We start from the raw sequence: 19137 nt of genomic DNA, 5'->3' as shown, positions 1-19137 counted from the left end.
TTCTAATCTAACCACTAAGACAAAGAAAGCAAGATGGCAAAAGTAAGCTGAACAGTAACTCGTTTTTCTCTAGTCAACCTGGACCTTTCACCAGGACAGAATGACTTAGCTGTGATAAATTGAGTTCAGCATATGGGGACTTGCTTCAGCTCAGGTTTGATCTGGAAAGCAATGCCTGGAATACCCAAAGTCATTCATCAATGGTGACATCAGCTACATGCCCTGGTAAATTTGCTATATTTCTATAATGCTACTCCTGCGTTAACAGTAGTTGCCAACAGCTAATGGCCTTGAATATGGACAACAAATGTGTTTGCTTGTTAGTCAATAAGTTGCAAGACTGAACTTCTAAAGAGAATCTTAGCTGGAAATACATAGCAAATCCCACTGTATCTGTGCACTGTTAGGTAGTCAACAAACAACACATAAAATAGCTACCAGTAAATTACCCTGCCCTGATACAGAGAGGGATGATTTCCCCCAAACCACTCTGCCTTTGCAGACAACTTTACTTGCAGGACTTTTTATACCCTTAATGTTGCACCAGCTCTGAAGTATCAGGCCCAGGGTGAGGTTTGCCACTCACTGGCCATGGTCATGTTTGTGAGATGCAATCCTACACTCTCCATTCCAATAGGTTTAACCAAGCGAGAATTATTGACAGTCATGCAATATGATTCAACAGATATAAAAGGGAAACAAAGAGAATAAAATCTCCCTTCCATTACAAAACCCATCCCTCCTGCCCCAGACAACCTTCTCTCCACACACCCAGGAAGCCCCCGTCCCTACCTTCCTCAGGATGCTGGTAGAGCTTTGTCGCAGGTGGTGAATTGCTCCCGTCTCAAATTTTTTCAGCCATACCCAGTCTCCCTGTCCACAATACAGGTGGGTGAATGACAGAGCAAGTCTCTGAGCAACAGTTAACATTGACACCTAGGTTTGAATTCCAGATCCTTGACTTTAAAAGTGGATAAAATATTTGGATTGTGTCTTGCAAGAAAGGTCCTTATTAGAGATGTCGCCACTTGTCTTCTAAGAAAGCTTCTTCACAGTGCCTTTAGGTGGTGACATCTCAATAAAGACAAGACTTGGCAACGCTATGTATTAACAGAGGTGCTGCCTGTTGAATACTTCAACCACACATAACTACAAGAGTCAGTGTGTCACCTCAAACACTGGTAGCTCCATGCTTGGGAGAAGCTTATTGTAGAATCATAGAATTATTTGAGTTGTAAAGGACCTTTAAAGCCATCTGGTCTAACTTCCCTGCAGTGACAGGGATGTCTACAGCTCAAGCAGATGCTCAGAGCCCCAGTTAGACTGATCTTGAATGTCTCCAGAGATGAAGACATTTCATCACCCTCTTGGGCCATCAGCAGCACCTATACCCTGGCATCTACAGTACTGTGGCTGAAGACTTTCCCCACTTAAATAGCCCAGTAAACCAAAGTGCTCGATTGTTGACTGTGTCCATACCTACCTCATACAAAGCCACACTGGAGGTTTCGTGGGTGGCAGCGGTGCTTTTCAAAGAACCAGAGCGGATTGTGGATTTCTGGCTTCTGATTTCAGCTACACTGTTTGCATCAGTCAGACTGTCCAGTGTTAGTCTCTGGATGCAAGGAAGGCAGGTGGAAGACAGTTAACACCTCTAGAGGTAAACCTCCACTCCAGCTCTGCCCAGGACATTCATGTCACCATGCTAGTAAGGTTTCCTGCACTCCCAAACTCTCCATAGCACCTCTGAAATACTCGTAAGTAGCATCTGGAAACACTACAGCAATGCTTTAGGTGATGGAAGTGAGGAGAGAGGTTTTGTTCTGAGCTTGCCTCTGGATAATTTCTCCTTTGGCATTGACAAGAGGCCTGTAACTGTGCCATCAGCCCAAGGAGTGAGATGGTCTCACAGCAGTCCAAATGACTGGCATAGGTCTGGCCTGTGCCAAATAGCACTCCCCCTAACAATACTCAGAGCTGAAAGGAGCCAGCCAATACAATCCAGGAGGCATTCCCAGTAAGTAGTTTGGTTGCAAACATTTTAAGTAGTGAGGTGGTTTATCTATGTGGATATAAGCAGTGTTATACTTTCCAACCCTAGGAACAAATAATAAGCCCCAGCTACTAGAATGAACATAATCAAGGGTACTATTTTACAATATAATGGCTTTGATTTTGATTTTGTTTTTTTGGGTGCACCTAACCTGAAATTCAAAACCACTCAGCATATGGGAAACTGTTCGACATGAAGGGGGAAATGAAGCTTAGAGAAATGGGTATGAATGTACTACAAGCAAACCTATCTTTGAATATCCTTCCAGATCAATTGCATGTGTGGACAGACTTACCTTTTTATGCAGCTCTGGGTTAATGAAGATGAGGTCCTCCAGTGTCAGTATTATCTTGTTAGGACCCCTGAATAACTGGCTGTTCAGGATGCTATGCCTGGGAGATTTGGAGAGCCACAGTTATGACTTTTAGCTAGGTAAGTAATTTACAATACTGAATCATAGAATCAAAGAAAGAACCTCAGAGAACATCAAGTTTCAACTCCCCTCCATGAACAGAGTTGCCAGCTGCTAAATTAGGCTTCCCAGGGCCTCATCCAACCTGGTCTTCAATGCCTCTGGGGATATCTGGCCTCATTGTAGTACAGGGAATATGCAGCATGGTGGCTCAGGGCTGGACATGGGTGTGTGCATGATGACCTGACTTGGCTGAAATCCTTCTGCTAATGCAACAAGGGCTGCCCAAATCACAGACAGTCAAAGCTGCAATCCCAAAGAATCTCATCACAAATAGTTTGAGTCAATCTGCTCACAAGTGTACAACCTGCTTACAGGTGGTAGCCATTACCACTTACAAGTAATAATGCCACTAATGGCCTTTTCTGTGAGGTGCTTGGCTCTGGGGTGGATGCATTCCAAGCTGAAACAAGGAATTGCCTGAGAGGGGAGCCCATGTCAAGGAGCAGCTGTGGGAAGGAGTAGTCTGTGCCAGGAGTGTGGGGGTTGGAACTGGGGCTTTGAGATCTCTTCCAACCCAAGCCATTCTGTGATTCAAGTGTAAACTGGATGTATATGCAGTGCATAATTTGTTTTGCTTAATTTTCATTTTCATTGTCCATCAGGAGAGAATATTAGGTTTTAATGGACCAGTCTATCTGCCCTGTAAAGAAACATACAGAAGGAAAGGCTAGAAGGGATGAGCAGTTTGCTGTGCATGACAGTGCAGCGTGAAGGTCTTGGAAGTAGCATTGCTGAGACAGTGCTTTTCTTCTCCGTCATTAGTGATTAGATAAAGCAGAAGACTGCTGATTCAGATCTACTTGCAGGATCTGAGCCAGACAGGATGCCTACTGTGCAGCACAGGACAAATGTGCTTTTGGCACATCCCCAGGATGCTGCTGTTTTCCAAGAGATGACTCTGGACTCCTTTATAGACTTCTAGATTTGCAAAATTGCCACAGAGAAGTCAGACAATTCAATGCACTTATCAGGTACTATCTGCTACTTGCTTCTCTAGAATTGACAAGGCAGAAAAAATCACAGCAAGAAAGGACACACTGGCAAGGACTGTATGATCATGGGCTAGTTCAGATAGGCTTGCACAAAGCAATATTAAATATCTCAGAGTTTCACTGGGATTCATTTGATGCAAATACCCACCACACGGACATTTTAAAGACCCAGGAAAGAGGCTGAAGTCACACACTGTTTTTATGAACCCAGTCTTTCATTGAAGGCCTGGTCTAACACCGAGCACAAAACATACTATCTATAAGACAGTAAAAAATTCATCAAGCACCTTCAGAGAAAGAAAAGGAAAGCATCCCATTGCTCCCGTTATCACATTTTTTTTGTTCAGAGAACTCTGTTAATGCTCCAGCAAATATTTGATCATCTGCTAAGACAACTAAAACTATTCCCAAAGAGCATATTTGATCCTCTTGGCAGCAGGATTCCTCTTACTAACCATATTGTGGAAGGATTCATTTTGTAAAATACCCACAGATCGCAACGATTTACTTTCTCATTGCATGCATCACTCTGGACATTTTAGAATAGCACAGCTTTTTGGAGTTCAGAGTTCACCCATACATCTATATCACTTTGGCTTGTTTATTATCACCTTTCTCTAAGTGCTTTGTTCCAAGCCACCCAAGTCAGCTCCACACAAAAGGCTCATCGTTCATGTACCCTTCAGCTGTCCTCCTGAAAACCTTGCTCCATCATTCACATCCTCTCCTCCAAGCATGGAGGAAAGCACTTTGCTTCCCACAGCAAAGCACAGAGAGTGGAGTGACTCATGTAGGGTCATGCAGCAGATCCCTGGCAGAGCTTAGACCAGTGCTCCCCCTTATGAACTCAGTCCATGCTGTGGTTTAAATTTAGTCCCAGACATGCCCTTCTCTGACATAAATCACTGTCTGAGTCATGCTAGACATTTTATTTCCCTCTGCAGATGGTCATACATCTTTACTTACGACTAAGCCTTCCCAGGCACAGTCTGGTACTTGCAGAACAGCTTAGACATAGAGTAGGCAGAAAAATTGCCTTTTATTTGTGTAATTGCAGAGGCTGGTGGCCAACAATGCAGAAGCAGCTGTGCGTCATAGGCAGTGGAGCTGTTGGGGTGGTGCTTGTTGGGTGGCCTTATAATCATCTAGGTTTGGCGGGATGATTCAGGAGTGAAGAGAAAATGTCTCTGGGGATTATCTGCCAGGCAGGGCTGGATGGGATAATATGGGAGCCTTGCTCTGTTAAACACATTGCTGCTGAGTATACGCCTTCTAATTTCAGTCTTGTGCCACGTAAATGTCACCAATCTGTCCGACAGACAGACAGATTCCCCCATGGGAGGATTTGGAATGGAGGACTACATTGGTTTATGGCTACACTGTCCTTGCCAAGGGGCAACCCAACAATTCCACGCTGGCTCACTTCCACCTTGGACATAAAGCTGGGACACAAGTGTGATTTATGCAACTGGTGGAACTGATTACTGTTTTTTTTGCTTCAGAGCAAATCTCATGCTCCAACCAATATGTATGAAATGTGAGTGAAAAGGAAACAGGGCTTCATCTCATAATAGGAAATGAATTGGATTGATAATAAAAATGTATTCTAATTAATTGGTCCAAATCCTCTCTAGAGGGAGCCTCTCTTTAACACAAAGGACAAAGGATCAATCAACCTGTGTTTTGTACATAACCATAATCAATTAATTATATTAGGGGCAGAAAAGAAGGGAAGAATGATCTGGAGCGTGAAAAAAGGCATTTAATATGGCAGCACACTCCATCACCACCCTGATGTTCTCAAGGCAGATTCTTATTGTATTATATTGTATTGTTTTCCTACGGATACTTTGCACTTCCAAAGTGTTTGTAATCTTCCTTATGCATCAAAGCTATAATCCAGTTAATCCTTCTAGCAGCTGACAGCAATCTGGACTGGACTAAGTGTGAAATGGCTCCTCCTGAGACTGGAGAACCAATGCCCACTCTGTTCAAGCCACAATCAATAAACTGAAGAGATGTTTCTCTGGAGAGCAAAGACCACAATCAAACCTTCAACACATGCTCCAAAGTGCTGGTGTAAGCCTCCCACAGAAAGTAAAACTGGCACTGAATCAACGATGTTCTGCAGTTCTCACCTGATGAGATAAGCCAGGCCCACAGCACACAGCACCAGGGCAAATACCAGCATTGCTCCCAAGATCATGATTGTAGGCTCAATCCCTGCGCAAAGAGATGTGAAAAAAAGAATAAATCAGTGGATTAGAAAACCTCTTTGATTTAGTTAATAGCATTAAAATTGCCAACATTAGACCATTAGACTGCAAAGTCAAATATTCACCTAGAGGAATGTTAGAAAATAATCCTTATTTGTTGTTAATTTATGGATATACAAATGCTGATTTTATCTGCATGAAACTATTTTAGTTATATACTTACATGCACTTTTTTTTCTATACCAGATCCAGAGCCCCAGTTTTTCATTGATTAAATATAGGCTCACAAGGAAGAGACATGCTTTAGAAACAGCTTCTGCAAAGTTCATAACTTTTGAACATTTGACCCTATTCTCTTCAGGAACTGAACCACTGAAAAAGCTTTATCATGTGGTACCAAACTGACCTCCAGTGTGAGCCATCAGTCCATCTGGGATTTTTCAGAGAGAAGAGAGAAGGGAGAGAAGGCTGAATTCTTCCTCAATGGGCTCACTGACAGAAAGTACTGGAGACAGTTTGCTCGTGAGTTGCTTTGCTAGAGTGCTAAGGGAAGCTGACATGAACGGATGAGCTCAATTCCAGTGGGAAGTGTTTGCTGTCTCTCCCTCTTCTGCCTTCTGTTTGTTTTTATTTTATCCTGTCTGTGTTCAGAGATCCTTCAACACAAACAAGCATGCACAAGTTTGGGTTGATAAAAAGTTCATGACTCTAAGTCTCTCTTGCATCTAAATTACAGCCCACTTTGGGAGCACTGAGACAGAGCTTCCCAGTGAAAGCTGCGTGAAAATTGGTATAATTTTCCTTCCAGATTTGGACTCACTTTCTGCTTCAGCCCATGGCTCCAGTCCCTGATTGTAATCATGCAAAAAAGTCACTTTGCTTCCATCTTCCAGCCTGGAACTGTACCAACGCACCTCCCTCTGAGAAGAAATACAGGTGCTATAGAAAGTGAATGCTACATAACCATTTCAGGACCTTACAGACTGTATACAGGTGTAGACCAAAATTTCACTCGCCAGTATGCAGTAAAAACCAGGCCAGCTTTCTCCAGGAAAGCTTTCTCTGACCTTGAGTATGAGACTGAGGAAGATCCCACCAGGCAGACCTGGTGGCATTTATCCTGGGAGACAAAGGGGCCGCCATAGACATGCCTCTGATCCAGAAGGATCGGGATGTGTGAATCAAAGAATCATTAAGGTTGGAAAAGACCAAGATCAAGTCCAACTCCAGCCCATTCCCATCACGCCCACAAAACCGTGTCCTTGGGTGCCATATCTCCACATTACTTGAATACCTCCAAGGACAGTGATTCCATGACTTCCCCGGGCAGCCTGTTTCAATGCATTACTACTTTTCTGAGAATAATTTTTCTCCAAATATCCAATCTTCAGAAGCTACCTGGGAATGATCCAGACCTCCTCTCCCTCTCTTATCACACTGGCAGCTTCACATCCACACCTCCTCCAGCCCTAAAACTATACAGAAGACAGACTGGGACCTGGGTTCAATTCCAGTCACAAAATTTGCTCTCTGAAACATTAGGCATAATAATAAATCACCACTTCACTGACAATGCATAGAGGTTTATACTTTTGTAAAGGTGCGAATGTGGAATTTGATCTCTCTAAAAATCAATGGGATTTTTCTGTGGACTGCAGAGAGAATCTGAATTGCTATACTGTTCCAAGAGACAATGAGAGATATATGGTAGCACTGGATTTGCCTCTTCTGTAGGTTATCAGCAGCTGTAAGATCAGTACATCTCCAATTCCGATGAAGTTACACTGGTAGGAGCTGGACTCAGTGATCCTTATGAGTCCCTTCCAACTCAGGATGTCCTATGACTATGATTCTGTGATTTAAACCAGGTATGACTGAACCAAGAGGAACATTTTTCTCAGCTGCTGAATGAAATATTCTGCAGAAGTGGTTGAGTTTGTCTAAGTCATATCCCAGAAGAGTAGGAGTAAATGCATGTTATTATAAATATGTTAAGTGGAGGCTAAGTATCCTCCCCTGAGAGTTATTTCCCCGTTAATTAAAAAATGCCTCAAATTAAAAACAATAAATAAAGCCAGTACCCAGTCCAGCAAACCTGGAAAGATTTTTCTGCTCTTGTCTTCAGTGATCATTTCTGTTGCCTACTTTAAATCAATTTATTTTGAGTAATGACTATTTTCTTTTTTTGATAAGGTGAGCTCTTCCAACCACTTACCAAACTGCATAAAGAAGCTGGGGTTAGCCAGGGGTAATGATGAGAGCATCTGCAGATGTGCAGCCTAAGAAGGCTGTCGTAACACAAATTTTTTTAGTACTTTGTCCCTCAGAAGGACAAGGACAGAATGCTGGGTTGAGCTGCTAGTATATATTGATTGCTATTCTGACATACATTACTAGCTGTCAAATTGATAGATGTTGATTGTTAAATCTGGAAAACTCTCACAAGCACACAAGAATGGCAACAACATTATTGACTTAAAAACAATAAGGGAGTCTTGTAGATCAATAGTAGGATCTCTGCATAGGATTGCCAGTTAGCATGATAACCAGTCCGATTCATGTGAATTTCTTGGATTTAGAGTTTCCTCTTTGAGGAGATCTAATTTACATGGCAATCGCTCTGAGCAAGAGAGAAGATGAAATAAATAAGAGGTATGAGCCATTTGACCATACTACTTTGTTTTTCTTACCTCCAGAGCAGAGAACATCTGGATCAAACCAACAGCTGCAGTCTTTCTTTGGTGGGATTCCACTTGGAAAGTGAATGTCCTTGCCTAGGGGTTTGACAGACTCTGAAGACATGTCCAGCAAGTGAGTTGGGGAGAGCTGGCTCCCATGACCATCTGTGTCTAGTACCACATAGTTGCACAGCCACTTCCCACAGCTGTCTGTCTCTACAAAGTGGCTAAATCCATGGAAACTGACATTTCTTGTGTACTCTGTTATATTAGCTCCTGAGATCCAGACTCCATTCCTTCGAGCACTGTTTATTGCCAGTGCCATGAAGTAAATGGCATCATAGATTGTCCCAAAGAGTGGAGAAACCTGAAGTTAGAGGAGAAATTAAGGTCACAATACAGTGCTGTCATTCTCTAGTTTGACATTTGCATCAAAAGATGTCACATTGCCTTAGCTGTAAACTCAAGGATTGACACCTGGTTTTGTTCTCCAGATTTGACATATGAAATCTCAGACTGATAGCTAGGAGGATATATTAGAGGACTTGGGTATTTCACCTACAGTGAAGAATCCTACACTCAATATGGTTAACCTGGGCTCCTATTACAAAGAAGGAAAAGAAATGGATGCTTTCGAGGCATGAACCATCTCCTTCTGAAGTAGACATCCATGCAGATCTGATAAACTGTGCCTTAAAATTGCTTACAGTTTTTTAAAGATCATAGATTTGAAGATGAGCACAGCTGAATCCAGCATCTCATCAGCATGACAGCTTCTCCAATTGTCCTTCTGAAGTCTACAAGGTAGAATCTGACTGTCTTTTCTTAGATAGACTTTGAAATAATTGTCCTAAAATGTTAAGAAACGTAACTTTCACCTTAGATTCATAGAATCACTTAGGTTGGTAAAGACCTGTGGTATCACCTAGACCAACCCCAACCCATCCCCACCATGCCCACTGACTATGCCCCTCAGGGCCACATCTCCACAGTTCTGGAACACCTCCAGGGGTGGTGACTCCACCACCTTCCTGGGCAGCCTTTGCCAATCTGTTACCAGTCCTTCTGAGAAGAAATTTTTTCTAATATCCAACCTGGTGCAACTTAAGGCCGTTTCCTCTCATCTTACAAAGGCTAAGAAGAACAAGGCAGCAATGATATTGATTTCCATTATATGAATCATTTCCATCTAAATGCATCATGTTGTTGCGTTCACACAAATTATCAGGCATGTGGGCTTCTTTTCTGGTGCCTTAAAATATCCACAGACTTTATCTACTTCAAGAGAGATTGCTTCATCTTGAGTTAACTGCAGTCAGCATGTAGCAAAACTAATCTGAGAGCCACAGAGACAACCCTTTCTCTTAAATTCCCATCATGGTGCTACAGTTGAACTAACTGACTGCCAGTCAATGAATAGAATTCTATTTTCAAAGCAAACGCAGGTTACATCCAACCTTCACCATATTTTTCTCAAAATACAAGCTCATACAATCTGGGCTGTCTCCCGACTATCCTTTCTATGTAACCACTGCCCATCCCATATGTTCTATTACCACATCCTATTGAAATCCAAGAAAAAGAATGTTTACCTGTGTATCTTCTATCTCACTGGCTATTTCACCATTTTCTTTAGCTTCCCTGAATGCATCATAAAATGTCCAGTTTCCAGACTCCAGTGTGATGGTCAGCACAGCATCATAAGCTTCCTGGAGCTTTCTGTCATTGTCGAGGACATAGAATGAGTTGTTTGGGTAAGGAAGGCTGTAAAGTAAAGTGTCATATGGAATGAAGATGTATCTTCCATCCGTTAGTCCCATTTCCTGTGCTTTTTTGAGTAAGGCAGCCTGTTCCTCCCCTCCAATGAGCACAGAATGCATGCACAGAAGGATAACTGAAACATAAGGATCACAGACATTGTTGTTAATCCATTTGGTCTTTCCAAAATTAAATAGCTCCCTCCAGTGAAAGAGCTGTCTGAACTTCTGTATCCTAATGGTCCCCTACCCACATAATCAGCCAAAGAAGTTGGGAATTATGCTCATCTTGTTTGATCTCTGTACGTCTGCAACATCTAGCAAACAAGGCTGTGAGCATTACCCGTTCCTGGAGTCATACAGAAGGATGACTGCAGAGAAATTTTGACAGACATGAGCCATGGGATAACATGCAGTGTAATGATGGCCCTCTGCTGTCATTGACTGAGACCTGATCTTTCTCTTTATGTGCCCTGAAGTGACATAGTCCACACAGTCATCAGCAGTGCCCAGGCTCTATCCATTGATCCTGCCACTATCTATATGGCTTTTCGATTGGATACTGTCTTGTTTTACAACTGGTTCATAGCAGACCATACATGAGTCTACATTTTTATCTGCACAAAATGACAGGGAGCATATAAACAGAAGGAGGAATGGCTGTTTATGAGGGTGGATAGTGATAGGACAAGGGGAGATGATCTTAAACTGAGACAGGGGAGGTTTAGGTTAAATATTAGGAGGAAGTTTTTCACACTCACACAGAGGGTGGTGAGGCACTGGAACAGGTTGCCCAAGGAGGCTGTGGATGCCCCAGCCCTGCAGGCATTCAAGGCCAGGCTGGATGTGGCTCTGGGCAGCCTGGTCTGCTGGTTGGCAACCCTGCACATAGCAGGGGGTTGGAACTGGATGAGCATTGTAGTCCTTTTCAACCCAGGCCATTCTATGATTCTATGACTCTATGACGTGATGCCAATGGCCCAATGTCTGGTGAAATACCTATCTGTGTAATGGGATTTCCAAAGTACTCACTGGCTCTAGCACAGCATCACAGAGAGGCTAAGGCTGGAAGAACCTCTGGGTCCTTCTGGTCTAACCTGTGCCCAGGAACATTTCCAGCAGGGCCACCCAGAGTGCGGTGCCCAGCACCACAACCAGGGACTTCTGGAGAAGAGGAGACTTCTATTCCCCCCTGGTGTCTGAATTACAGGAAATAAATAGATATGTCTAGGCAGAGATTTATCACGTACTATTTCAGGGAGTATAAACTGGTCAGATGAATCATCTTTGAAGTGGAACTTACTTCTTCCAATGGTCATGAAAGCAATCCATCATCCCTAACTCACATAGAGTGTTGTGAGGGTGATGAAATTAACTCATCCAAGGTGGATTTGGTTTCCAGCACAGATTTGAACTCTGATAACACTTCAAGTTAGACAGCACCTTGCTGCCCTTCTTAGTTGAAACACCTTAGCTAAAATGCAACATCATCTGGATTTGCAGAGCTAGTAACAAAGGTATACAACCAGGACTGGAGCTGCATTGCAGACCTCCTAAAGAGGCTTTGAGCCAGGAAAACTTTTACTCGCTTTTCTCAAGAGAAAACAGATGATTCTACCATACTGTTGTTATACCAAAGACTCTTTTATTGCTGCTAGTGAGTGTAACACTGGATTTCACCTCTGATACCTCAGTGAACACTGGTACCAAGGACACAGCATTTCCAAAGCATGAGATTTCTGATAATCCATAGTCAAAAACATTTACAATATAAAGCTTTCCTACAAACCCTTCTTTACACTTGATAGGGTCATGTACAGATATCCATCTATATTAAGTACTACCCATAATTTGATGGTGTAGAGGACCATTTTACTCTATCCCCATCAAACACAAGATGCCCAGCATTCTTTCACCTGAAGCTCTGCCTCTGTGAAGTTTAGATAAAATTCTACTTGGCTTCAAAATTTCATTCTCTAGGCTAAGCCCACTGGATAACAATGGTGAAAGAAGTATAACAATAAATAAAAAAAGGAGTTAGACTCGAAATACTTACTTTTAATGCCACTAACTTTTTTGATCCTGTTCCAAGTGTCTTCGATGCCTTTTTCTCCCTTACCCATGGATGTAACAATGCCTACAGGCAGCCCCTGGTTCCTGAGTGCGCTCGCTAACTTGTTGGATGTGTCCATCCAAACTGCCTGATTGGAAGCAATGATGCCAACATGGGCCAACTGAAAATATTTCATTATTGTAAACAAAACTCGGGTTGGAGAAGGCAGGGTTCTGGCAAACGCAGGGTGGTGGGTGGTAGAATCCAGTTTGTAGTTGATGCACATCCAGGAGAAGATGGCTTTATTCCAGTTTTCCACTAAATATGTAGCCTCTTCACAGAAGCCAGGGTTCAAAGGTCCTATGAAAGCTGAGAAAGTCTTTCCAAAGTCAATGAATCTAACCAAAGCTCTTGATGTCTCACACTCTTCTTGCAGGACCACATAATCCAACCTCTGGCCAAGATCTATTGAAGGGTCTTTGCTTATTCGTTCTACTGCTAACCTGGCAGCAGCATGGGGGAAGGCTTTGGAAAAGAAGGGATCACAGTTCCAGGGTCCAAGCAGTCCAATTTTAAAAACAAAGCAATGTGCTGAGGAGGTAAGTATGGTTATTCCCAACAGTACCCCCCAGACAGCATGGAAAAATGGCTTCCTTCGATTCTCATTATTGATGTGATGCAATTCAGTGTGCTGTGACAGCCCCCAGAGCAAGCTGTTGGAACGCAGTAGGAGAAAGGGCATTGCTTTACAAATGGGGAGACTTAAACTGGGTTCTTCAGGAAGCCAAGCAAAGCAATACCAGCTGCTGGAAGAAAAGCAGATTACGTTTGCTTTCCTGCATACAAATTTCTTCAGTGCATGTAGATACAGCTGAATCAGTCCAAATTACTCAACAATTCTCAAGGTGCAAGAGTGTGAGGTGCCAAGAACCTGCATAAACTCATGGACAAGCACCCAAAAAGCCAGTGTACCACACAGACAACCATACAAATTATCAATTTAACTTCCCATAGTCCTGAACTGCACACTTAATAAGAATGTTCTAAAATATTTTGGTATATATTTTGAAATGAGCCAGTGAAGAGAGACTCTGCTTGCAGCAGAAAACACAACCCAGATATCCTTCCCATTTGGAAGGATGTCTCAAATCACACAGATAAACACACAGGTAAGAACACAAGAAGGTGAAATGCACTGAGCCAGCACCTTTTGCCAATCCCAAATCCTCAGTGAGTTTTGAACATATGCTAGGGGCCACATATACATAAACACATACACACACGTACTGATCCATATATGCATGTACTTACAGATGTATATATAAATGCATAAGATATTAAAACTTTCTGAAAAAGATTTTCAAGGACAAACTTGTCTCACTTGCCAGAGTCTTGGCAAAATGAAAGAGGCATCAACAGGTAATCACAAAACAAGGGAAAAGTAGGGTTATGACTTGATGTAGATAAAAATGCTGAACAACTGCCAGGGCAAAAGCCTTGTGCTCACTCTTGGCATAAAATACTCTTGGTTAAAGACCCAGAGCTGGATGTTTGTTGGGAGTAAAAACCTTACCTTTCACATCCAGGCACAGAAATCTGAAACCCACAACAGTTTCTCCATCGACCACTGAAAGTGTCATCCCAGGGCTTAGAAAATTTGCTGAGCCAAACAGCTTTGTACTCTAAAAGTAGCTTGTCCCTTACCACCCTACCTGTTCATTACTGGAGAAGTATTTTTATCCTGGATCCCCAGCTTCCAAGAGATGCTATGCAGAGCTCCGCAGTGCAGAAGATGCTATAAATACATCCAGAGGTCCCCTAAGGGGACAGGTCTCCAGAAAGAGCCACCAAGCAGCAGAGCAGCTTCTTACTGATGGTGATGGCTCTCTTTGGGCATGATTCCTGCCCCAGACAGAGGCAATGTGTGGCCAGTTTTCCCTGTAAATGTGCTTGGGTGCTCACCTCCTTCAGCTCGTGGTTTTCATGGGACACTTCTGCTTGGATGCTCCATGTGGTGTCAATAGTTTCCTGTGCCCCCTTTGGTCAGGAACATGCTTCTCCTCCATGGTTTCATGACTTCAGATGCATCATCCCAAGATCTTGGGCCCTCAGTGAAGAGAACTCCCAAGCTGTCTCCCTCAAAACAGTCTCTGTGCAAAGACTTACTCATATCTAACTCAGCGATTGTAGGGATGGCATCTTAAAGCTCTGCCCTTGGATTAGTGGGATTATCTCCTGAGATCTGCCCATTGCAGAACAGCTGAGCCTCTGTGCACCACAGCAGTGATAGCTCTGCCTGTGCTCTGAAAGCAGCAGAGCTAAGAGCTATTTCAGGTCTGGGTTAAGTGGAATATTTGCTTTTGGGCTCCACCATACTACTGATGTTTTACAGTTTCATGTTTTTGTTTGCTTTGGTACCCTCATGACACACACAGAGCTTTTTACATTTGCAGCAAAAGATTATTATTTCCTAGACCTTATAGGGTTCTCCCTGCAGCTCCCTTCAGTAACCCCCTGCAGACTCATTCCTTCCTCAATGGACCTGGCAATGAAATTGTCAAACTGAAGAGACATTGAACATTGCCACACCTGCCGCAGCTACAGTACAGAGCCCCTTACAATAATTTAGCTGAGGTTATAGGACCAGCACTTTGTCTAGAAGGAGCCATTTTTAACTCAACCCTTCAGCAGTACTTCAAGTAAGCTGTATAAATTACATACATCTCCTTGGTATGTGTTCAGTAGTAGGTCTCCCTTTATGACTAATGATTATAGGAAGCCACAAAATCACTCAGCTGCAGTGGGCAGAGCATCTTTCTCCATTCATTTCCTTCTGCTCATTCACTTCCTTGCAATGATTCAGGAAGGTTCTAAGAAAGTTGCTTCAGTGATGATTGATACAGTTATCGGGAATTACCAAAGAACTTCATATTTGGAAAGTGCTCAAAAGGCATGCAAACTTCAAGCCTGTATTCAGGATGCTGCTTAGTATACAACCAGCAAATTATGCTTGCACACCAGATTTTGATCAAAGAATGAAATTATACCAAGTTTGTGCATCTAGGAGTGTGAAAGTAAAAGTTTAATTTACATGTATATGTATATACAAGTATACCTATTTTGAGATGACCTTTAATGGTACCTTCCAACTCAAAACTCAGTGTTGTCTCTACTTTTGTACTGACAGTGGCATTGCAACAGTGAATTCAATTCAGTGTCAGCAGTTTCAAAGTCTCCTGCTGTACCATCACAGGCTCACTTCTAGGGGATGTTTATAGTAGTAGAATATCCTATGTTGAAACAGAAAATGTTTTGAGTTAGGCATCTAACAATGAAAGATTAAAAAGTAGTTGACATGGAGGTCTTTTTATTTGTATACCTACCCTGTTAACAATATTTTTCCATAGCCAAGTGGGCTCTATCCCTTTCTCCCTTCTGCTTTTTGCCAGTGAAAGATCCCACATCCCCACAGTTCTTGAAGTCCTCCAGGTACGGTGACCCCACCACCACCCTGGGCAACCTGTACCAATAATGACACAGCTGAAGCTAAAAAAAAAAAAAGAATAATTAAAAAATGTTAATAAGTCAATTTGTCTGCCTGGAATTATTATTAAAAGATCCTACCTATGCCTCCAAACCTTGCTTTTTTCCCCCATCTTAAACTCATCATTGCTGCAAACACATCATGCAGTGTTTCTCTGCCGTGCTGCTATTTGTATACCATCAGATTCCCAGTGCTTCTGTGTTCACTGAAGTGAGTGGGAGCTGTATGTATTTATGCATCCATAGCACTTCCCATGGAAAGGTTGAGCTGCAGCTGTCTCACTTTGCTTTAAATGTTTAGAGCAGAAGAGGGTGCTCTAATCTCTTGCTCTGCTCTCCAGGAAGCAGCCTGGCCAAGCATGCTGGAAATAAAATGCATTTTGTAACCACTTATCCCAGAGGGTCCTGACAAATAAAGCTGATCTCACTGGAACGCTCTGCAGCCAGCAAACAGAAATAGGGAATGCTTGGCTTCTGTTACCACACTCCCTGCAGAAAAATCTCCACCTCCACTGATTATAGAGAAAACTGAGGGAGAGCAGCATAGCAATGCTTTAGCTTTTTTTTTTTCATGTCCTCCGAGCCTTAATTAAAAGCCCCAGCCTTGGAGGATCTGTCAGGTTCCCATGTCTGTTATTCCAACTGTTAATTACCGTCAACATTAAAAATATCCACCTCATGTCTAGTGTGTCTGGCTTCAGCTTCCTGCAATGGGATCTCACCCTGCTTTTGCCTGAGAAACAAAAAGCCAGGAAGCACAATAAATATCACCTCCCCATAGGCATTTGCACACCATAATTAGCTCACATCCTAGTCATCCTCTGCACAAAATAAAGGTCTCCTTGAGGCTTTTGCCATAGAGCACGCTTCCAGGATTTCATCCTCATAACACTTTGGACACTCATCTTTTTAAATTTTCCTTATCCCTTTGTATTGGATAAATTAGAAATAGTATCCATGAGTGTCATTTTTTCATGGGTGAGTATAGAGCCGATGGCATCTTTTGCCACCTGTTTTTCTCCACTTATAGAACCATAGAATCATTAAGGTTGGAAAAGACCACTAAGGTCATCTTGTCCAACCATCCACCCATCTTCACCATGACCTCTAAAATTCTGTAGTTCACATGAGCACAGTTGCAGCAGCACTGTTTGCAAGCTCAGCTCTGCTTTCCTTAATACAAATGCCTGCCTTGGAAGTACGATGTGAATCTTTGTTTCAATGCATACCAACTTGCTGTAGGGAATCTGCCCAACAGGGGGTTGGACTTGATGATCCCCAGAGGTCTCTTCTATCCTCTACGACTCTGTGATTCTATGATTCCGTGTAACCTCATTTCGGTTTAAAGGACACTTCCTAAATGTGTCTGTTTAATGAGAGCTCCGGACTGATTTGCAAGTTTTATCAATAATGATTTTTCTGTTTTGTCTGAGATAATGTGAAACAGCTATTGAACAGCACTGGGGAAAAAAATGAGATCCCCCTGAGGCTCCCCTACCGAATGAGGCATCCTCATCCATTGTTTTATTTCAAGATATCAATTAATCATTTTTATTTCCTTGTGATGTGGACACAATGTCTGTGAAGCACAAATTACCTCCCTCAAATATCACCTTTCATTCAGACGATGCCTTGCAGTATTTAAGAAGACAACATCAGCACTTGATGTTACATTTCAGACTTGTGACTCAATAAAAAGTTATGTAAAATCAAGCTGATAAGATTTATTACCTTGCCAACCTCCCTGACTGGTGTTAACTTTCATCTTGTAATTCATTACCAATTCCTCTCCATTTTGTCCTTTCCTTGACTTTGAGTAAGCTTGACATCGACTCAATCTGACATCAGCTTCTTGGCAGGGTGGTACAGAAGGGTTTGACATCCCATTTTTTTTTGGCAATGCTGTGTATTTTTGAGAGGAAATGTTCTGCTGTGCCATATTACCCCGCATTCAAGATGTAATCCAGTATGTGGAATCCCTTTTCTTCTTTTTTTATCCCTCCATTTTGTCTGGTTTTGCTCCAGCACTGAAAAGTTCTGGAGAATCAGGCTCAAATAACTTCTTTCTGAAAATGGTTCAACTTAATTGGCTTTCTTGTACTCTGCTTTCGTATCTTGTGAGATCTGAAGTCTCTGGCACTGACGTTAGTGGAATATGTGACAATGCAGGTAGTTAGCACTGTCAATACTAAAGCTGGCAGAGAACAGCCTTATAACACCAGATGAGGTCTTAATATATATATTTATTTAGGCACCAAAATCCAAGTGTTGACAACCTCATCTCCAGAACCTCATTATTTAACAATAAATAGACAAACCTCTTTTGGGGAACATTTCCAACTTCTTAGAATCGCTCTCTGATTTGAACTAAGAAGTGACTACTGTTCACCATTTTCTCTACACGAGGCTTAATGAAGCAGGACCATTTCAGCAATTTAAAATTACATGCAGTAGGAGATAAGCATATCTCATGAAAAACACTTGCCCAGTGAGTCTGTAAGTTTGGTTTTTTTTTTGCAATGTCTGTGCCTGGAGGCTTTAGAAGCTGCCAGGAGTTTTATATGTGAACAGAGATATCAGGCAGGCCTGTCTCATAGGTAGAATGGCTTGGGTTGGAAGGGATCCCAAGGATCATCAAGGTAGTGAAGCTGAAAGCAGATGAATGTCTGATATATACTCTGCAAGTCCAGCCCTCACAAAGGAGCCTGGAAGGCAGCCATAACAGGTCAGTGACAATGAAAGTTTCATGGATGGCTTTAACAGAAAACCTGAGGAGAACAGCAAACCCACCCGGCACTTCTGGAGTTTCAGGAAGCTCTTTGGATATTTTAGAAACAAATGGTTTCAGTGCAGTATGGCAAAAATAAGTAAATAAATAAATAAAACCCAAACTAAATCTTCTGGCAGACAAAGAATGATGGGTTTTGGCCAGCTCTGTTCACGGTGAATGGTAACATGACTTCCAAATGCGTCAACCGACTCGTGAATGGCTGGCTGACGTTGTGTATGATGACTTACTCTATGCTATGTTGCAAACTTCCCTGCAACTGCATAACCTCACTGGAGCATTTATAAGATTCTGACAGATCTGATAAATTGAATTTCTCCCTAAAATAAAGTTTGAACGCAACACTAACTTGCATTTTGTTTACTTTCAGGCTCACAGATTCCATGGAGAAAACTATCCCAGAGCATCTTTTGTCCCAGTAGGTCCCTGCTACCCTCTGGCAATTTTGGCAGCTTGAAGAAAATAGCCTGTTTTACAACTTTATCTATACATCTGAACTTTAAAATGTTTCCTGGAGAAGCATTAATTTGGATATTGAACTGCAGCACAGACCACACACTACTGGTGCTATTACTTCCTCCA

General features: G+C 42.3%; 1 protein-coding gene across 1 annotated transcript in view; it reads right to left on the bottom strand.

Annotated features, from left to right (window-relative positions):
• Positions 1 to 13864, bottom strand: part of GUCY2F (guanylate cyclase 2F, retinal) — a 41173-nt gene extending 27309 nt beyond the window's left edge. The window contains exons 1-8 of the mRNA XM_048966286.1: positions 13798 to 13864; positions 12240 to 12749; positions 10007 to 10308; positions 8427 to 8781; positions 5659 to 5743; positions 2349 to 2445; positions 1484 to 1615; positions 793 to 873 (exon numbers count right to left, since the gene is read on the bottom strand). Coding sequence (XP_048822243.1) covers positions 793 to 873; positions 1484 to 1615; positions 2349 to 2445; positions 5659 to 5743; positions 8427 to 8781; positions 10007 to 10308; positions 12240 to 12749; positions 13798 to 13864 — 1629 coding nt within the window. The remainder of the gene's footprint in view (positions 1 to 792; positions 874 to 1483; positions 1616 to 2348; positions 2446 to 5658; positions 5744 to 8426; positions 8782 to 10006; positions 10309 to 12239; positions 12750 to 13797) is intronic.
• Positions 13865 to 19137: the final 5273 nt, after the last annotated feature.

Source organism: Lagopus muta, chromosome 1, assembly GCF_023343835.1.
Source record: "Lagopus muta isolate bLagMut1 chromosome 1, bLagMut1 primary, whole genome shotgun sequence".
Taxonomy (NCBI): Eukaryota; Metazoa; Chordata; class Aves; order Galliformes; family Phasianidae; genus Lagopus; species Lagopus muta.
Note: the sequence above shows the minus strand (reverse complement) of the source record. Positions and strands in the feature narration are given on the sequence as shown.